This window comes from Triturus cristatus, chromosome 9 (assembly GCF_964204655.1).
Source record: "Triturus cristatus chromosome 9, aTriCri1.1, whole genome shotgun sequence".
Taxonomy (NCBI): Eukaryota; Metazoa; Chordata; class Amphibia; order Caudata; family Salamandridae; genus Triturus; species Triturus cristatus.
In genome coordinates, this window is record NC_140592.1 from 764,025,374 (window position 1) to 764,045,003 (window position 19,630).

General features: G+C 41.1%; 1 protein-coding gene across 1 annotated transcript in view; it reads left to right on the plus strand.

Annotated features, from left to right (window-relative positions):
* The window catches only part of LOC146798807 (potassium channel, subfamily K, member 16-like), a 174,491-nt gene that overhangs the window by 110,404 nt on the left and 44,457 nt on the right, over positions 1–19,630 (plus strand). The window contains exons 3-4 of the mRNA XM_085626117.1: positions 2,160–2,326; positions 6,920–7,088. Coding sequence (XP_085482243.1) covers positions 2,160–2,326; positions 6,920–7,088 — 336 coding nt within the window. The remainder of the gene's footprint in view (positions 1–2,159; positions 2,327–6,919; positions 7,089–19,630) is intronic.

The window sequence follows — 19,630 nt, forward strand, 5'->3', positions numbered from 1 at the left end:
TTAATTCCATCAACTTGCGATTACAACAATTTTGTACGCTTTGTCTGTTGTATTACACGCCGGAGAAAATAGCAAAATAGGCCTTACCCGGTTCAGTTAATGCTAGGACAAAATGTTTTAGGTGTGGTTTGTATGCTGCCAATATAATTCATATATTTGTAACATGTCCCAAACTGGGCTTATTTTGATAACAATCAATCAATCAGGTGTTTGTTAAGTGCGACTACTCACCTGTAAGGGTCTCAAGGCGCTGGGGGTGTCGCAGGTTCCAGTCCCTCAAGGAGGAGGTCTATCGAAGAGACAGGTTTTCAGGTTTCTTGTGAAGATGGGGAGCGATGTTGTCTGTCTGAGGTGGAGCAGAAGGTCGTTCCAGGCTCTGGCCGCGCGGAAGGCGAAGGAGCGGCCTCCCGATCTGGTCTTTCTGGTGCGGGGCACCTCGGCGTAGGGGAGCTGGGCTGATCATAGGGTCCTTTGGGGTGCGTGGAATTTGAGTCGGCTGTTCAGGTATGTTGGTCCGGTGTCGTGGAGGGCCTTGTGAGCGTGGGTTAGCATCTTGAAGGTGAATCTAGCTTTGATGGGGAGCCAGTGGAGTGTGAGCAGGTGCTGGGAGATGTGGCAGTGTCTTGGCAAGTTGAGGACCAGTCTTGCGGCGGCGTTTTGGATGTTCTGCAGCTTGCGGGTGAGGTGTTTGTTTATTCCAGCCTAGAGTGCGTTGCCGTAGTCGAGCCTGCTGGTGACCAGGGCGTGAGTGACGGTCTTTCTGTGTTCGAGGGGGATCCATTTGAAGGTCTTACGTAGGAGGCGGAGGGTGTGGAAGCAGGAGGACGAGACGGAGTTGATCTGGCGGTCCATTTTGAGCTCTGAGTCCACGATGATTCCCAGGTTGCGTGCGTGGTCCGTGGGGGTGGGCGGGCTTCCGAGGGTGGGGGCCACCAGGTGTCGTTCCAGGCATTGGGGTTTGGACCCATGATGAGTACTTCCGTTTTGTTGGTGTTTAGTTGTAGGCAGCTGTTTTTCATCCATTTGGCCACGGCTTCCATACCTTCTCGAAAGTTGTGTCAGGCAGTGTTGGGTTCGTTGGCTAGGGAGAGGATGAGTTGGGTGTCGTCTGCGTATGACACAATGTTGAGTCTGTAGGTTCTGACGATGGGGATAGGTGGGTCAAGTTTGTTTTCTGAGACTAGGGATAGGTCCAACTTTTTCGGTTATGGAAATAATGATTGGCCCAGAGAATATGAGCTTTAGACTTGCTCGCTGATCCCTGATTTTACTTGTTGCTGCCAGACTGGTAATCGCCCGGGTATGGATTAGCCCGTGTCCTCCCTCCATAAGTGATTGGCAGATGTTAGTTTGGGAAACGTATGAAATGGAATAGGCACTGCCAAATGTTAGGGGTGTTCCAGTCTATGACAAACCTAAAAGCTATATTGGGACTCCTATTTTAGCGATTGGCCTTAATGATAGCAACGAAGCTAGAAATCGATGTTTGCTTTATGTATTTGTGTAATTCTGTATTATTTCAGGCAGTGACTCTCTAATTCCCAATACTGATACTGTGAAATATTCTTTTACTTACGGATATTTTCTTTGTTTGTTTTGTATGTATGAATATTTGTTATGACGTCCTGTTGACAAATACAAATATAATTTTTTTTTTTAAAAGATCGTGGACTTCCTGTTCCTGCACAGTCACACCGTGCAGGAACTGGGAGTGCACCCCCAGGCCCAGGAGCCACAGGGGTCCCTGTTGGGTACCCCTTAGTTGCCTCATCATGAATGGGGCAGTGGAAAGCCAACTCAGAATATGCTTGACGGTGCCACAGCGGCACCACTAGCATATTTTGGCTCTTGATCGCTGCGCGACTGCCGCGGGATCCTGGATCCCCAGAGGTGGCAGCAGCCCTGTAGCGGTCTGACAGCCACACTCGTAATACTGAAGGCGTCCCCGAAGTGTGGTGTTGATTGGACCGACGCCGCGAATACGGTGGTCCTATGGACCGCCGCACTCGTAATCAACCTCTCAGTGTTCATAAATTCTCATTTGATACTGTTGAAGAATTCAGGAGAAGCTTGATAGTTAAGAGCATGTGGCACTTCATCCTTTGAAGATGTTGCATACTTGCAAGTAATGACCCCTGTTATTTCTCTATTTTTTGCAGGTTATGGTACACTGGCACCCAGAACAGCTGGTGGACAGATCTTCTGTGTTTTCTATGCTCTGTTTGGGATTCCTTTGAACCTGATATTTCTAGGACATATTGGCAAAAAACTTTCGCTACTTTGTCATAGACTTGGAGAATGCTTAGCTAACAAAGGAATAGAAAAGGTAATATTTACATTACATCAGTGAGTCTGGCATTAGAATATACAGCAGTAAGTGAGATTGGGCAAGTGTGAGTGATTGATTTTGCTTGTATACAGCTTTAAACAGGATAATTTAGCAAGAATTTCAGAATTATAAGAAACACATTTTTAACTTGGTGCCTCATAATAGTACTACATTTCTAATTTTCTTAATGGATACTTTTCTTGAAGTGCAGTCTTACTGCTATTGGATACATGTTTCTGAATGCCCTCTTCTTATGACTGGATTGACCATTATATCTCACAGGCCCTTTTGTGTCTAAAAGTTTCCATTATTACATGTATGCCCTCTTCCTCTGCCTCATCTTTACACATTGGTTGTTCACATCCACAGGGTAATGAACTTTTGACCTAGATATGTAGCCAATAAATAAATGGACACCACAAACACACACACGTGTGAATCTACACAGCCTTACCTCTTATTTGACTGGCATTCATTATGCTGGTGCACCTTCACTCATATATACTTTGTGCAGTGTAGTAATGTATTTCGAGAGGTATGTTTGTAGTTGTGCACCTGTTTCGTGATCCCTTTGTTATTGTTATCTTTGTACTTTACAAAGATATTACCATCTAGGTCTTTGCTGTATTCCTGCATGTCAGCATTTTGACCTGCGATTCTATTGGACAAAAGTCGTCTTTATGATTTCTGGGTTCTCAAATATATGTTTTGCTCAATTGCATCTTACATATAAAACTGGGTAGATACTAACTGCATACTAAGGAAGCACTGTGTAAAGCTTTGTTCCCTATCTCAACATGGGGCCACAAGAAATTGCAACCTGTATATGCCAACAAGAGTGGGGTTTTTTACCGGCAAGTAAAATCTACCTTGATCCAAAACAGACAATTTATTCCAAATTTCCAGACTAGGTCAAGTCCTCTCTGAAAGGGAGCATGAGCAACCCAGATCTGTACAGAAACTATTTGGCCTTATCAGTGTGGTGCAGCTTAAGTGAACATTGCACAGCCTTTGTTCCACTGCGGACAAGACAAAAAGTGATGGGTGGACTGTTTCAAATATTCTCAGGCACTGATAATTATTTTGGGCCACAGTCCAGTCTATTATGTATTTGCCCATCATGTCATCTAAGACAGGAAGCAGCCATATACAAATCAGCCTTAGTCCTGCTCCAATAGAAACAGCCAGCCCTAACGGACAGGCCAAGTCCCATCTGAAATGGGCCAAAAGCAACCACAGACCAGTTTTGGCTTAGTTGAGCCTTATCAATAGGATGTAGTTTTTGTCCTGCAACATAGCGAGCACAGAACCCACACTTGGGCATACATGACACTCTTAGGACACCAGACCAGTGAAAACAAAAAAGTTAAGGGTGGATTGCTTGAATTAATCTCAAGGAAATATTCCCTGCAGGAAGAGAATAGGTAAAACAAAATTGAGATTAAGGGCAAAATGTTAAGCTATATTGACATCTCTACTCTTATCCTACTAGCCCCTTTCTTTTAAGTGAGCTGTCTTCCTTCTTTCTCCACCTTCTTTGGAGTCTATACTGAAGGACAAAGGGAGAAGGTGATCAGGTTATTGCATGTGTGGGAAGTACTGTGTTTGGGCTGTAGTACACATTTTCTTGGGTTCCCTCTGTAACGTTTGTCTCATTTGTTCTGTTGTTGTCCCTTGCCCTATCAGGAAAGGTAATCGCATGACCAGCGGAGAGGAGAGGGGTTTAGGGATGGAGAGCTCAGAGTAACTTGCGCCAACTCACTAAAAGCTTCAGGTGCTCAGTGCAGTGATGCCTCATTTTTAAGTCTGTTGTAATTTTTATGTTCCTGTATTTGCTGTTGACAAAGAGAAAAACTCCAATACTGGTAAATAGAGTATGCATGCAGACATGTTTGTTTAGATGTGCCATTCTCATTGTTCTTTCCAACCCACCTGCATGGCTTTTTGAGATAGACTGATTGTATCCTTGCAATAGGTATTACAGTAGGTGTTTATTGTGCAGTTACAGAATCAAACGTTGTCATACTATAATGAATTGATTAAGACTTTGCTCAGTTATATTTATTATATTTATAATTGTAATGCCTTGATTCAAGAATTCATTGCTTCCACCCATCTAGATTCCAACAACGTTATCTTGCTTGGAGATTTTAATATGGATGCAGAGAAGGTTACAGATAAGGCTGTGTCCGAATTGTTCAATATTTGTGCAATATTTAATGTCTCACTGAGTAGAAGAGTCAACCTATTCTGCCGGTCATATTCTAATCTAGATCATATGTATTCTAGCAAGGATCGAGTCCATATTCGTTCAAATATAGAACTAACATGGTTAGACCATAAGGCTATTTTTTGCCATATTAACCCTAGGAAAGAGGAAAAAACTAATATGAGGCTATCCTCTACAGTAACCCATTGCCCCTCCTCAAAGCTATACCTAGCTCAATTAATTGCTCACCTGAATAAAACTATGCCTGTGCTTCAGGAAAACATTAACATCTATGTGCAACATTTTAACGCATTGGGTCATTTGTGCACTAGAAACAATTCTACCCATCAAAACCTTAATTTCACATTGCTTACTTCCTTCAGTGCCATGGTACACTCCTCACTTGACTTTAATGAAGACAGGATGTAATAACTGGAATGAGAGTTGCAACGCAAGTATAATTTAGAAGATGAACTAATGTAGAAACAAAAGCGTAGGCTCTATAAAACCTTCAATAAGGAAGTTTGCATGAACTTTCATCACAATAGGATTCAGGGTGGAAAAGATCTGACTTAGAGGTGTTTTCCATTTACAAATGTTTGGTCACTCCTGAAATGCTTACCTCTGCTATTACTGCATGTCAGTTGTTATGCTCCCTGTTAGCTAACTTAATTTATAAAAAGATAGGGCATCTCCTCGTACCTTTTCCCACCACTACCACCACTGTTAATATTGCAGATTCGGTCCTTAATCTGCAGAATTCCTCTACATTTCCCTGAACAACCTTGGCATCTTGGTCTGATTTCTGTCACATATCAGAGGATAAAACTGTTTCAAAACTTAACTGTTATTAGCTCAAGCTCTCCACTGAGCCTGTGTCTTGGGAAATACCTCACTCAATTTACAATTCTTCTATTGCATTGGGCCAAGTTCCTGACTTCTGTAAAGCCGCTACCATCATTCCACTACTCAACAAACATACTTTATGTCTGCAAAACGTTGCCAATTTTTGTTCAGTCTCCCTCTTGCCAGCAATGGCCAAAATAATGGAAAGTCATGTAAGCTCTCAACTGTCACATTATATTTAGGTTAACACTATGCTCAACAGCTTTCAGTCAGACTTCAGTACCTCCTACAGTACAGAGACCATGCTGACTTAAGCCAGAAATGACATCTGAATGATCTTGGATAATGGCGGGTCTGCAGCCTTCATTCAGCTTGATCTGTCTGCGGGCTTCAACATGATCCTACACAAGATTCTTTAGAAAGACTTAATGAAGTGAGTCCACATAGGTGGGTGCTGAACTGGTTTGAATCTTTATTTAAGTCAAGGTCACAAGCTGTCCATCTGTAGCCATTCCATTCAGCCTACCGACCGCTGGCTGTGGAGTTCCTCAAGGCTCTTCATTGAGCTCTTCATTCAATATATACATGATGCATCTACTCATATGCCGATGACACATTATTCTGCAGCTTGAGGGTGGTCACACATCCACCCGAGATCAATTTAAACCTTGACTCACATAAGTAGCCAACGGGATGGATACCAGTTCCCTGAGGCTAAGTGCGGACAAGATGGAGGTCTTGGTGTTTTGGAATAGCTCTATCTGGGTTGCCAAACTGGGGGTCTCAATGTTTCGGTGCCTGCCCGATGCCAGGTACTGGTGTACGTAATCTGGGTGTGATTTTTGATTCAAAGTTATCTTGTGTGTAAGCTCACAGAAAGCTAGTGGGGTTGGAATGAGAACCTGTTCGAGTTTAGTTGAAGAGAGTGCTGCAGGCCTGTTACATTTAGCAGCTCCTTATTACTTCCCCTCACTTCTTACTCTACTTTTCGATGAGTACATCTAAGGGGGTATCAATATACAGGAAGAAGGGTCATATACAGCATAAAATCGTACAAGCGTACATATCAAATAGGGGATGTTTTCCAACTCCGGGTCCCAAGTGTCCAACTCATCTCAAGCCTCGCTGTCGTCTGTGAGGTCATTCTAAAACCCCGGAAGTAAAACAAATGTGTTTCCTAACCATGTACAATCCTATGTACTAGTGAGTTATGATACCCACTTTATAGTGTGGGAAACAACATCAGGGCTTACCAATTTTCTCCCAAAAAATGACTTATCCCTAGCAATGTTTGAGTTGCATTTTATGGATGACAGAGAATTCTCGAAGCAGTAGTCTGATAAAATAGGCAGGCCGAGCACTTCAGTTAAAGCTGTACCTGCTTAATGAAGCATATGTCATCTGTGAAGAAACTTTATTATGATTCTTTTATTTTAAATGTTACAGTTTAAAGCTCTTAAGCTGTATTGTGTGTTTGTTGTCTAATTGCACATCTTAATATGTAATTCTTTTTCATTGTTTGTATTTTTTTCCAGAAAAAAGTGAAGTATGTAACAATCGTGTTTTTCTTGGTGACCGGAATCGTGGTGTATTTGGGAATACCCCCGATAGCGTTTTCCGACATGGAGGGCTGGAGCTATAGGGAAGGATTCTATTTTGCGTTTATTTCACTAAGCACCGTTGGTTTTGGAGATTATGTAGTCGGTAAGTCGTAAACAGTCTATTAATCACAACATTGATCAATTTTTTTAAAGTAAATTGATAAGAAATACATTGGCATGGGTGAATAGTGGTGTGAAACGTGTTAATGATATATAGAATTAAAGATGAGTAACAGTGAACTACTAGGGTGTTTTTCACTGAGGGCTTCTGAATGTCGTCCAATAGACAATGAGAGCGAAGCTCGAGTTGTCTATGATGTCACTCAGAATTCCGTAGTAAAAGAAAAAATCCCCGAAGTCCATTTTTTACCCATCTATAATTTGATGTTATGTATGGCACCCAAAATAATCTGCCCCTGCTTTCAACTGCTACTCAGGCAGAGGAGTAGTGGGACAGGCATACATGGCCTGCCCTCCCTGTCCCAAAAGTTAAAAAGACATACCTTCCCTACCATCCTCAACCAACTGCCACCACCTTTCCTGCCTTTCTCCCCCCTCCTACAGCTGTGCTTTCTGCTTTCAGTGAGAGGCTTTCTCTGAGAGAGCCCTGTCAGCCTGGACTTGAAGGCCTTTAGCATCAGAGGATAACGAGTTTTGTTATGTATGTCTTAAATAGGGAGCCGCTATAGTTAATTTCAGTTTCTGAATCTCATAACCCACTGCTTTGCCATAGCAATGTTTGATAACAAAACTGTTGTGATGACATAAAGGCCTTCCAGGCCAGGCTCACAGGCCTCTGTCAGAGCCTGTCAGCACAGCTCTGCTTCTCTGCTTTCACTGAAAGTAGAAAGCACAGTTGTAGGATGGGGAAGGAAGGTAGTAAAGGTGGTGAGGTGTGATCAAGGATGCCATGTAGTTTTTTCTTAACATTTGGGACAGGGACACAGAGGCCATGTTATGTTTTGCTCCGATATTACTCCTCTGCCAGTGCGGAGCAGTTAAAAGCATGACCAGGTGATTTGGGGAGCCGTACAGAAAATAAAATTATAGATGGGTAAAAAGTGAATTACAGGGATGTTATTCACCTTGGGGTTCTGAGAGTCTATTTAATGTCACTCAGAACCCATAGGTGAAAAGAATCAACGTAATTCACTCTTACTTACCTGTAATTTTATATGTTATCAACTGTTGCTACGTCATTGCAGTGAGCTGCCAGATTTAGAATCTGGTGTAAATGATATTGGCTTCCTGTGGAAGCCATGCATAAAATATGGTATTATAGATTGGTAACAGTGATGTACTGGAATGATTTTCTCTGAAGGCTTCTCTGTGACATCAAATAGACCGCGCGCGGGCTAAGCCCGGGCAAAGGGTGGGCCGTTGTGTGGCCGTTAGGAGGCCGGAGGTGGTCGGGTCGGGCCACCCCCCTTGATTGTACAGAGGACACGCAAATTGCAAGTACATTCATGTTAATGGACCCAGTCAGTCACGAGTTATTATTGAGTGCTTAATGAGGTTGTTAGCATACAGGTCTCATTTTTAAGTGTAGTGGTCACTGTTCTTCTTACAAAAGACATTTAACTCACTGCTATATTTATATTTTATTTTTTTATTATTGCATTAGTGTTTATCCTGCTCCCTTGGTGATCTCTCTGTGTTGTCAATTACATTAGTAACTGTTATTGATCTGATTAGTGTTTGTTATGGCAAAGGCTAGAATAACAATGGACAATTACTTGGTTAAAAGGGTCAGTATGATTAATAGTGAAAGACGTAAGTCGTTAGGGAAGGAGACTCCGGTAGATAATCTAGAGCTATGTATAGATGATAGCGTCCATAAGCTAGATACAGGGGATTCTTTAACCGAAGCTACCTTAGTGGGGAATTCGGCTCATTGCATTGTGGACAATGAGGTCGTTATTTCAAGTCAAGGTTTATTGGAGGCCCCAAGTGAGCCTGAATCCCTTCCATACCCTCCGAAAAGAGCAGTCAGGAAGTGTAGAAAGTCTCATTCTAAGAAGGGTAGTGTGCATCATAAGCCACCGCCAGATCAACCTCGGAGAATTACTGTGGCTCATGCTAAAATACAGACCCTTAAGGAGGCCAAGAACTCTACTCTCTCGGAGGTTATAGCTAAAATTCTTGAAGAAAAACTAGTGCTTATGATTAAGCCTCTTGTAGACAAAATTGAAACCCTGTCAATAGAGGTATCGAGGCTGGGTGGTCTTCTAGACGAAATGAAACAGCCTATTGTTTCGCCTAAGGCACCATTGCATCCTGCTCATACAGCCCCGGAACCTCCTCTAGAGGGGGGGACCTTAACTGGTTCTATGAGATTACTGCAACCAGTTGGTGGTGGTATGCGAACTAATATAGATCCATCTAGTTGCAAGGGACCTAGAGTTATTGCACAAAAATCAAACTATGTTAATCTCCCACCAGCCTGTGAACCATATGTGGTTATTTTGTCTAATGTTCCTCCACTTGACCCTGTAACCTCTAAATTTCCACATGAAACGCATGACTCACTTAAGAGAAAATCAGTTGCTTGGTTAAATAAAAACTGTGGTTTCCCCATTAACTTTTCAAATCAAATATTGTCCACCAGACGAGTCGCCTGGTTGGGTAACACAAGGAAAACATGTAAGGGGGATTGTGTTATAATAAATTTTAGACATCCCCAACACGTGGCAACTACCCTTTTAAGCTTCTCTTGTATTAGGAGAAAATGCTGTGCGTGTACACCCCTTGGGCTATTTCTATAGACACCTAGATAGATCATCACAAAAAACAACTAGGGGAAGTCTCACTTGCATTAATAATCCATTAAAATTTGAAATCCCCACGGAGAATAGATATACAGTGTTGAGCGACCTAGATGAAAATGATTGACTCCCAGAGGTCGGTAAAAATAAAACCCTAGTCCCATTAATGGTTACCCACCCAATGGGGATTCTTAACGGTAGCGAAATCCTTGGTTCTAAAATTACGGTGGCACCGAGGTTTCCATCTAAGCCATTGGATGGGCAGCCACATATAGTTGGGTCCTCTGGAGATAAGCGGGGAGAGCAAGCTGAAGCTGGCCTTGATATAGCTTCGAAGTTAATCACAGCACGGGTAAAGTCATTAGGCAATAAAATTGTCATTGATGATCATAAAGTGGTAGTAGATAGCTCTCCAGTGTTTGATACTGTTAGCGATGACATTGGATTAAGGGAACTTCCTTCAAAGATAGTTGAGAATTCTAATGTTAGCCTATTGTCCTGGAACATTGCTGGCCTCTCTAGGAACCTGTTGGACGTAGCAGTATGTTCATTTTTTGAAAAACATGATATTATTGTCCTTCAGGAAACCTGGATGGTAGAACCCCCCCACAGAGTAGGATATAAAACCTTTAGCTCTAAAGCGATACCGTCTAACAGGGGAAGAGCATCTGGGGGGTTGGTCATCTGGGTTAAAGTTTCTTTAGAAATAGAGGTTAGCCAGTTGTCTATTCCCTGCCCTGATCTGTTAGGACTAAAAATTGTGACCAGTAAGAAAAGTTTCATTTACTTAATAAACATATACAATAGACCATACCCATCTAATAGAGAATCCAAGGTGATAGAAATCTTGGATTCCACTTTAGAGGTGTTGGGAGACAATGATCATTTTTTAATTTGTGGAGATTTTAATTGTAAATACGAACCCATTCAGGTTCTAGATAGATTGTTTGATGAACAAGATGCTGCTAGTGACATCATGCCCCTGGAGGCTTTAAGCTATGCTAAAAGTACAATAGCTGCCACACAGATCCTACAGATGACTGTGTCACATGATTTAAGATCATGTAACGGTCGCTTCCCCTCAGATAGCCCATCAGCTCCCACTTATTTTAAGGGAAGCCTTAGGTCACACATTGATTTTGTAATGGCCTCTCGAAATTTATGGAGATCACTAATTGATTTTAAGATTGATCCCAGATTGGAGAGTGACCACTTTCCCCTCCAATTATGGTTAGACCCTGCTCTCTTCCTTATTAGACTATCTGTAGCAGGTCCATTAAATTCCCCGATTGGAGATATACAGATTTCTAACAATAGGCGTGCCATAAAATGGTCTTACATTGCGGGTAAAAAAGAAGCGCTGACCAACATTTATAATAAATTCAGTGAAATCATTGGGTCACCCCAAATGCCTCTCTTAGGCACCCGGGGAGTTCTTGATTCACATCTGAAGTTGGTCGACGCACTATCCCCCCTTTTGAGTAAGGTCTATAAAAAAGAAGGGAATAAAATTATGGATCATGTAGAGTTAGAAAATCAGTGGTATAACCAAGATTGTAGGGTTGCAAAATCACAGTTGATCCGTACAGTAAAAAATGGGAGCCAATGTGACATTAAAAATGCAAGACAGGCCTATAAAAATACACTGAATCAAGCTAAAAAAAGTATGGGATGCTAACCTATGGGACGATTTACTGAGTGCAGCTAAGTTACATGATCAAAGTATGTTCTGGAATCTAATCACTAAGGGGAATAAGAAGGGTAGATCACCCAAGGATATTTTTTTGGACGAGTCGACCTGGTGCGATCACTTCTCTAAACTTTACACGATTAGTAAGGATGATCTGTCCCTAGATAATGTAGATATCATTCCAGATAGTAGTACTACATCATTACATTTTACTTTAGAAGAAACAGACCAGGCATTACTAGCTGTTAAAATAAGTAAAGCTCCCGGCCCTGACAAAATCCCTGGTGACCTACTGAAACACGATGTTAAAGTGTGGGGGCCATATTTTAACTTTTTAAGCAATTCAATTGTGGCCGGTACACCAATTCCAGAATCATGGAAAGGGGCAGAAATCATAACAATTTTTAAAAAAGGTGACCGCCATGATCCTAGCAATTACCGCCCTATTAGTTTAATTGATGTTTTACAAAAAAATTTTGCCAGACATATTTTAAATAGGATTTTAGATTGGATTGAGGAGACAAAACTATTGTCCAAATACCAAGCAGGTTTTAGATCAAAAATTAGTACAGTTGATCAGGTGTTTAGATTTATGTGTATTTGCTGGAAATACATAAAGATCAGGCAGGGTAGTCTCTATGTGGCATTTATAGATTTAAGGGCCGCTTTTGACCTCGTTCCCCGCAAGTTGTTGTGGTCCACATTAAAGAAGTTAGATATTCCTGGTGAGCTTCTTAATGAACTTATTAAACTTCATACAGGGAACTACGCAAAAATTAGATGGGGAAAAGCTGGAGAACTATCTAAAGCGATCCCCGTAGACAGAGGGGTGCGCCAAGGTTGCGTATTAGCACCCACATTGTTCTCATTGTATGTTAATGATACAACATACCTGAGGAATTGTGCCCATGACTCCCCGAAGTTAGACGGCGAATTAATTACTTCTCTACTTTTTGCCGATGACACTATCCTTATTTCCCAGACCCCGAGAGGCTTGCAAAATTTGGTTAACTCTTTCCATAATTATTGTGTGGAAAAGGGGTTAGAAATTAACCCAACGAAAACAAAATACATGGCTTTAAATCCAACAAAAATGCTTAGGAAAAACTTGCTCTTAGAGAACCGTACACTGGAACAGGTAGAAAGCTTTAATTACTTGGGTTTGATGTTGGATAATAAATTGACTTGGCGAGGCCAGCAGAATAAAAGTTTATTGTCCCTCAAACAAAACTCACTTCCTATCCTAAAGGTGCACGGAGCAAGTAGTTCTAAAGCTATCTCACCAGCACTGGAGGTTTTTAAAGCTAAGGCTCAATCAGCAGCCCTTTATGGTGCCGAGATATGGGGATACCTTAACTCTACCAAATTCGCGTTGATTGAAAATAAATTTGTGCGTAGACTACTCAAAATACCGACTCGTACTCCCGTTGTCCCCTTGTTTTTAGATATCAATCTTAAAAGAACAGAGCACTTAGCTTCATTAAGACCACTATTGTATTGGATCAGGGTATGGTCAACCCCTGAGCTGAGAGATTACAAGGTTGGTCTGATTGAACTAATCAAGTTGGATGTGTATTTGAAAACCCCATGGTTGAAGTATATTTGCACGTCGCTTAAGAGATTAGGGCTCCTTAACTTTTGGGAGGAGCCCCACAATTTGACCCAGTCTTCCAAAAAACTCCTTAAGGATACCTTTTGGTCCCATGTTAATGGTGAAATAATTCTGGGCTCTCGCATTGGTATTCTGTCTCAGAATTTTTTAAACGTAAAAGATCACCTAACTGTGAGGAATTTATGGATGAGATTGCCCCCCCCCTAGCAAAATCTCTCTATCTACAATTTAGGTATGGGGTGTTATTGATAAATTCCTACACATATAGGTGGGCTGGGGAAAATGGTTCGGATGCGTGTATTATGTGTTCTCTTGGGGCCAGGGAAGATATTCCCCACATACTTTTCTTCTGTCCGGCTTATAAGAAACCGAGGACCTCCTGGATTAAACCCCTTTGTAGAAATATGGGGGTTGAGTCATACAAAGTAGCGGAGCGCATATTAAAATCTAACCCCTCTCAAGTGATGGTATATGGTATAAGTAGATTTTTATTCAATGTGTACATCATTAGGAAACGTTCCGGTTACAAACTGTAAAAGCAGAAGGAGGAATCAAGGATTAACCTTGCTTACAGTTTCACTCTATTAAGTCTACCTCAGTTTTTAGCATTATTCATTTTATTAACTCTGGCTTTTAGTTAACTTAATATGCTTATTTATATCTTATCTGGCATTGCTTAATCATGGAGAAATATTCACCTTTATCAATTGTATGTAATCTGTATGTCATGGCCCATATGTATTGTTTGTTCATGTATTTTGACTTTTATGGCTACATATAGCCGAAATAAAGTATTGACTGACTGACAACAAAATAATCAGCCGGTACATTATACAATCTGCAATACGGGCAACATTCTGCGCCCCTGTGAGGGGACTAACGATGACAACAGATGGGTCAGTCAGCAACAGAGTGTAAACCACAGGGGGTAAAGGTAGAAAATGGAGGAGAAAATGTCAATTGAGTAGAAAAGGGGACACTCCGGAGGGGGGCTCTATTAGGGCTGGGAGGAGTCCACTTCCATGGGAAGCAGGGGTTGAGGACCACACCGCTCACGGGTAGAAATGAGTCCAAAGTGTATGTAAGTATTGCAGGCATGTCGTCAGTTTCCTGTCCCTTGTGGACCATCCCTTGAGTGTATTCTCCACACTGGGGTGAGGGACGGGAAGTCCTTATACCGCAACGTTGAGGGGATTCAGAGACTTTTCTAACTCTCACTCCTAGGTTAATGCCCAGGCTCAGGTAAGGCAGATGTTCCTTCTCTATTTTGAAAGCTATGGCTTGGAACCATCGCCGAGCATATTTGCATTATAATAGCAATAAGATGCATTTACGTAAACTTCTTAAAACTTGGTTATTTGCCTCGTATTAATTTCTGTGAGGTTCTGTCACCCCGAGATCTTTTCAATGTTGGGGCGCTCCTTGAAGCAGCTGTGCTCTCTACAAATAACATAATTCATTCAGACATCTATTAATTAATCCATCATGCCTGTTTATTGTTGGCAATTTCTATGCATGTATTTAGTGTCCATTTACCTCTCAAACCCTGCAGGGTGGATGTGAGACCTCTAGAAACAATCCATAAATCACATATAGTTTTCTCCCTGTCCTTATTGCCACAAATTGCTGGACATTTTCAGGTTCACTTGAGTTTGGTTCCAGATCGATCTGGCAGCTTGAGCCATACAATAACAATTGACTTGCCAAAGTCATTCATTAATTGTGTGCCACAGGTTCAAGTACATACAATAAGCTGTCATCTGCATTAAATGATATTATGTGATGTACACCTGTTATGGTCACCATGTATCCATTTAGTCTGCTGTAAAGAGACAAGGGAATGGCTCCATAGGTAGGCTAAACAGAATTAGAACAGGGAGAAGCCTTGTCTAGTCTCTCTTTCTGACAACCATTAGAGGATTAAATGTTCCCATTGCGAATCCTAGCTATTGATGCTGTGAAAAGTAGCAAAGTCCAAAATCTTATTTGCACACTCGTCCTTAAGTGCTCCAGTAATGCAGGGAATCAATGTACTGAGACAGCTATCACTGTTGTAAAGCAATCATATTGTGCCCTTGACACTAGCTGAAAGAAACATCTATGGTTGGGTGTGATGCTGTGTCCGTCAGTGTGCATCAAATGCATTGGGGCCAATGTAATCCTGTTTACCCTACATTTTATAGTCAAGGTTTAGTCATTAAAGAGGTCTACAAGGCCCTCTCTCAAGCTGATCTTTATCAGTATAGAGAATCACCACTTTGTTTTTATTGATTGCAAGAGTACTCTTGTCTCGATGTGTAACATATAGACCAATCCAATGTGGGAACGCAAGGGAATTTTGACAGAGCACTATCTTTTATGCTGGAACCCTCTTGAACACAATAGGAAAAACACTCCCACAATTGCATCATGTGATCTCCTCATTTAATTGAACACCCCCTTGTAGGTAGTTTTCCATGTAACAATCATACGTCCAAGCTCCAGTTGGATGACCTTCGTTCGCAGGCCCTTCCAGACATGAAAGACATCCTCCCTTAATATCAGCTCCGCTCTTTCGAAGACATCTGTAAAGACGGGTCTGCTATCACAATTTTCATCACAATTAGTAGGGACATTATCCTTTGTGGTAATGTCCCACTCAGAGTGAATATAATGCGAGCAGGTAGTCCTCAAAGGAGGACATTTATTAGGCAAACTTGAAGGAGGGTGAAAAATGGCTACTCTTTTAAGGTTCCAAACCTTATCATCAGACAATTGAGCAGCATTTTTAAAAACCTTTTTAACTCTTAAAGGTTTGAAGTATTGACTTTCACCTTTACTAGTTTTCCAGGGTTTCTTGACCCTGACCCAGGAACCCACCTTGATATAAATATTCTTAGTATGATGTTTTTGATTATACGCTTCTTGGTACTTGTTACATTTATCAACAATCCTAGACCTAATGACTTCAACAGGAACAGTAGTGGAAGTAGTTTCTAATAACCACTCAGGATTGCACTCAGTTCTGGCACCACGACCTCTCATAACTTCAAAAGGGGATACCCCCAAAGATTCGTGAGGTGTGGTTCTATACATCCACACTGTTTTAAAAATTTGCACTTCCCATTCACAACTATTCTGGACGGCCATTTGAATAGAATTCTTTAAAACTCTATTAAATCTTTCAATCATGCTATTACCAGAAGGGTTGTAGAGAGAGGTTGTCCTGTGTTTAATGCCAGCTCTTTTAAAATATTCTTTGGTCAAGTTAGACATAAACTGGACTCCATTGTCAGAAATAACTTGGACAGGTAAAACTTCCTCAATGAAGGTCCTCTCAAGAAACTTCAAAATTTCTACAGAAGTAATTTTGTTGACAACTTTGATGACAGGCCATCTTGAAAAAGTGTCAATGAGCGCTATGACATATTTCTTCTCCAAGCCAATTGGGCCCATAATGTCAATAGCAATAGTGTGTCAAGGTTTGGTAGGAACAAAAGACTCACCTAATTTTGGTCTCAAAGTAACTAAGGATTTATCTGAATTAGAGCAGGGTAAACAGTCACGTACAACTCTCCCAATTAGAACATCAACGCCGGGCCACCAAAACCATTGCTTGACCCTTTGCTTGGTTTTAACTATGCCACTGTTCCTCATGACAAAGTTTAACAATTTTTATTCTCATTGAAAGAGGAGGAATAACTTTGTCACCTCTAAAAATAGAACCATTGGTAACAGAAAGTTCATGTCTGATTTCCCAAAAGGCTCTAAAAGCCTCAGGAAGTTTGTTTTTGCAAGGCCAACCATTATTTATAAAAACAATCAATTGTTGTATAATGGAATCAAGTTTATTACCATTTGACCATTCTTTGTCATCCAGGTTGGATAAGCCTTGATTGTGAATCAAAGTAACTTGTTCAACGTTCAAGTCAGAAGGGTCACACTCATGCACCTCGATAGGCAACCTAGACAGGAAATCGGTAATTACATTCTTTTTGCCAGGGACATACACAATCTGGTAAATGTAATCTTGCAACCGCAAGGACAATCTAGCGATTCTAGCTGAAGCATTCAAGATTCCTTCTGTAGTAAGTAACTTGACTAATGGTTTGTGATCAGTACGTATCACACAGGAATTCCCCCAAATAAAAGATCGAAAATGGTCCATAGCCCATGCACATGCAAGATTCTCCTTTTCAATCACAGAAAATATTTCTTCAGAAGGAGATAAGGCACGGGAAGCATAACCAACAATATTCTCTTTGCCATCAGCTCTTATTTGAGATAACACACCACCCAAACCCTTGTTGCTGGCGTCCACAGTAACAATATTATCTAAGTCAGGATCGAATACCTTTAGAGCAGGGGCTTCTACAATGGCACGTTTGATGTTGTCAAATTCCGATTGACACTCTGCGTTCCACAAGAACTTGACCCTATTCTTGAGAAGTTGTATGATGTGCAACATTTTTGATGAACAATTTTGTACAAATCTGAAATAGAATTCAGCAAGTCCCAGAAAGGACCAGACTTCTTCCTTGCTCTTGGGGTTAGGTGCATCACGAATTGCATCTATCAAAGAAGATTTGGGAGAAATACCTTCTCTACTGATAGTATGACCTAAGTACGTGATAGATTTGATGGCAAACTTACACTTGGAATGCTCAACTGTTAACCCTTTGGACTCCAGGATGGTAAGGACTTCATTCAAAATGTTGTCATGTTCAATCCTGACTGCACCAAAAACAAGAATATCGTCTTGGAAACATCTAACGTTTTTAATTTGGCCAAATAAATGGTACATTAACCTCTGAAAGATTGCGGCCACAGAGGCTAAACCAAAAGGAAGTCTCTTATATTGGAAACAACCGAAAGGGGTGATAAAGGCTGTCAACTGTTTACTCTCATCTGCAAGGGAAATCTGATGATAAGCAGCAGAAAGATCTATTGAAGAAAACCACTCTGCATTTTTCACCAATGACAGCATTTCAGAAATTTTTGGAAGGGGAAATGTATCTACTACAAGATTATTGTTTAGATGCCTAAGATAAATACACAATCTCAATTTGCTGTTACTACGTCTAGCTACTACAATCGGAGGAATCCATTCTGCGGATTCAATGGGTTCAATGATGTCAGCTTTAACCAATTTATCCAGCTCTTTTTCAACATCATCCCTGAGGAGAACAGGAATTTGTCTGACTTTGTGTATTTTCGGGCAAGCACTAGACTTCAATACAATACGATGTTCAAAATCATTGAAGACTTTAGGAAACTTCTCTAACATTTCCTTACAGAGCAAATCCTCCTCATTAAGCACCATGACAGAATCTGGACTGTTAGGGTAGATAATTATATCTAATTTACCCTGGTCCTTCCAGACTAAAACTGAAGGTCCTTTCTTGCCAACATATAGTTTGCTGGTGGTCTGTCTATTTTTAAACTTAAAAACTAAAGACCTGTACCCAACCATATCTATTTTCTCTACAGAGAACCCTATAGGTTGAATATCAGGTTCCAGGAGTTTGTCACCCTAACGTGCAACAAAAAGGAATTTCCACGTTTCTTCATCAACAATGGTATATGGCGAGCCAGAATCAGCATACATTTGTACTGAAATGCCTCCAATAGACATGGTACACAGAGGTTTTTTTTAAAGATCTATTATTACTGTCATATATATTCCAAATGACTTACTATTTGGATTCAAATTTTGAGAACTACTAGAATCACTGATGGAAAGTTTCTTAATACTTCCCTCACAATCACTCGAATCACAGTCAGATTCTTGTCTAACCAATTATCTACAAGAACCCTCTCAGGTCGACTGGATCTTTTTACTTGCCAAATAGCGTAGCGGGTGTAAACACAATTATCAGGATGTAACTACTGCAAGGTGACATCATTAAAGGACAAAGGACTCAGGATCTAACATTTCCGAGATTTTATTATGAGCAAAAACATCTGAACATAAAGGCACATCAATACGAGGCACAAAAGATAAATGGGCACTAACACAAAAGCTAGCCTACGAATAATTCGCATTCGACTAAAAATAAAAAGAATGACAGATTCTAAAAGCATCAAATAAAAAGTAGTTATGCTGATATCGTTCTTAGGAATCATTAGTCAAAACATTTCTGTCCCTACTCTATTCTAAAATGGCATCCCTACTTAGCATTCCCTCCCAAGCAAGAGAATCGTGGAAAAGGTGTCAGAAGTGAAACTCCCTAAGAAGTCTTCACTTAGTGAGAGCTCGATCTTTGATGCTCCTTCTAGGTTCCCGCCTAAACCTCATCTGCTCAACCCACGGGAGTCTGTCCCTTAAACAAAACCCCAAAATCGCAGAACACGCCCTTCGGCACACCTCTTCAACCAGGTCTTCCTCCGGTAAATTTCCATCCAGAGCTGTCCATCTTCCATCGTCCATTAGCTTGACCTTGGGTCCCAGGCACCTTCCATACTAAGAGTTACAGTTGCACATTCCAATGCACTCCCCTGTAGGCTTCTCGCCGTATCTCAACTCCTAAAACAAAGACTTATTCTCACTAACGAGCTAAATGTCCTTGCACCTGCAACAGAAACATGGGAACGAAAAG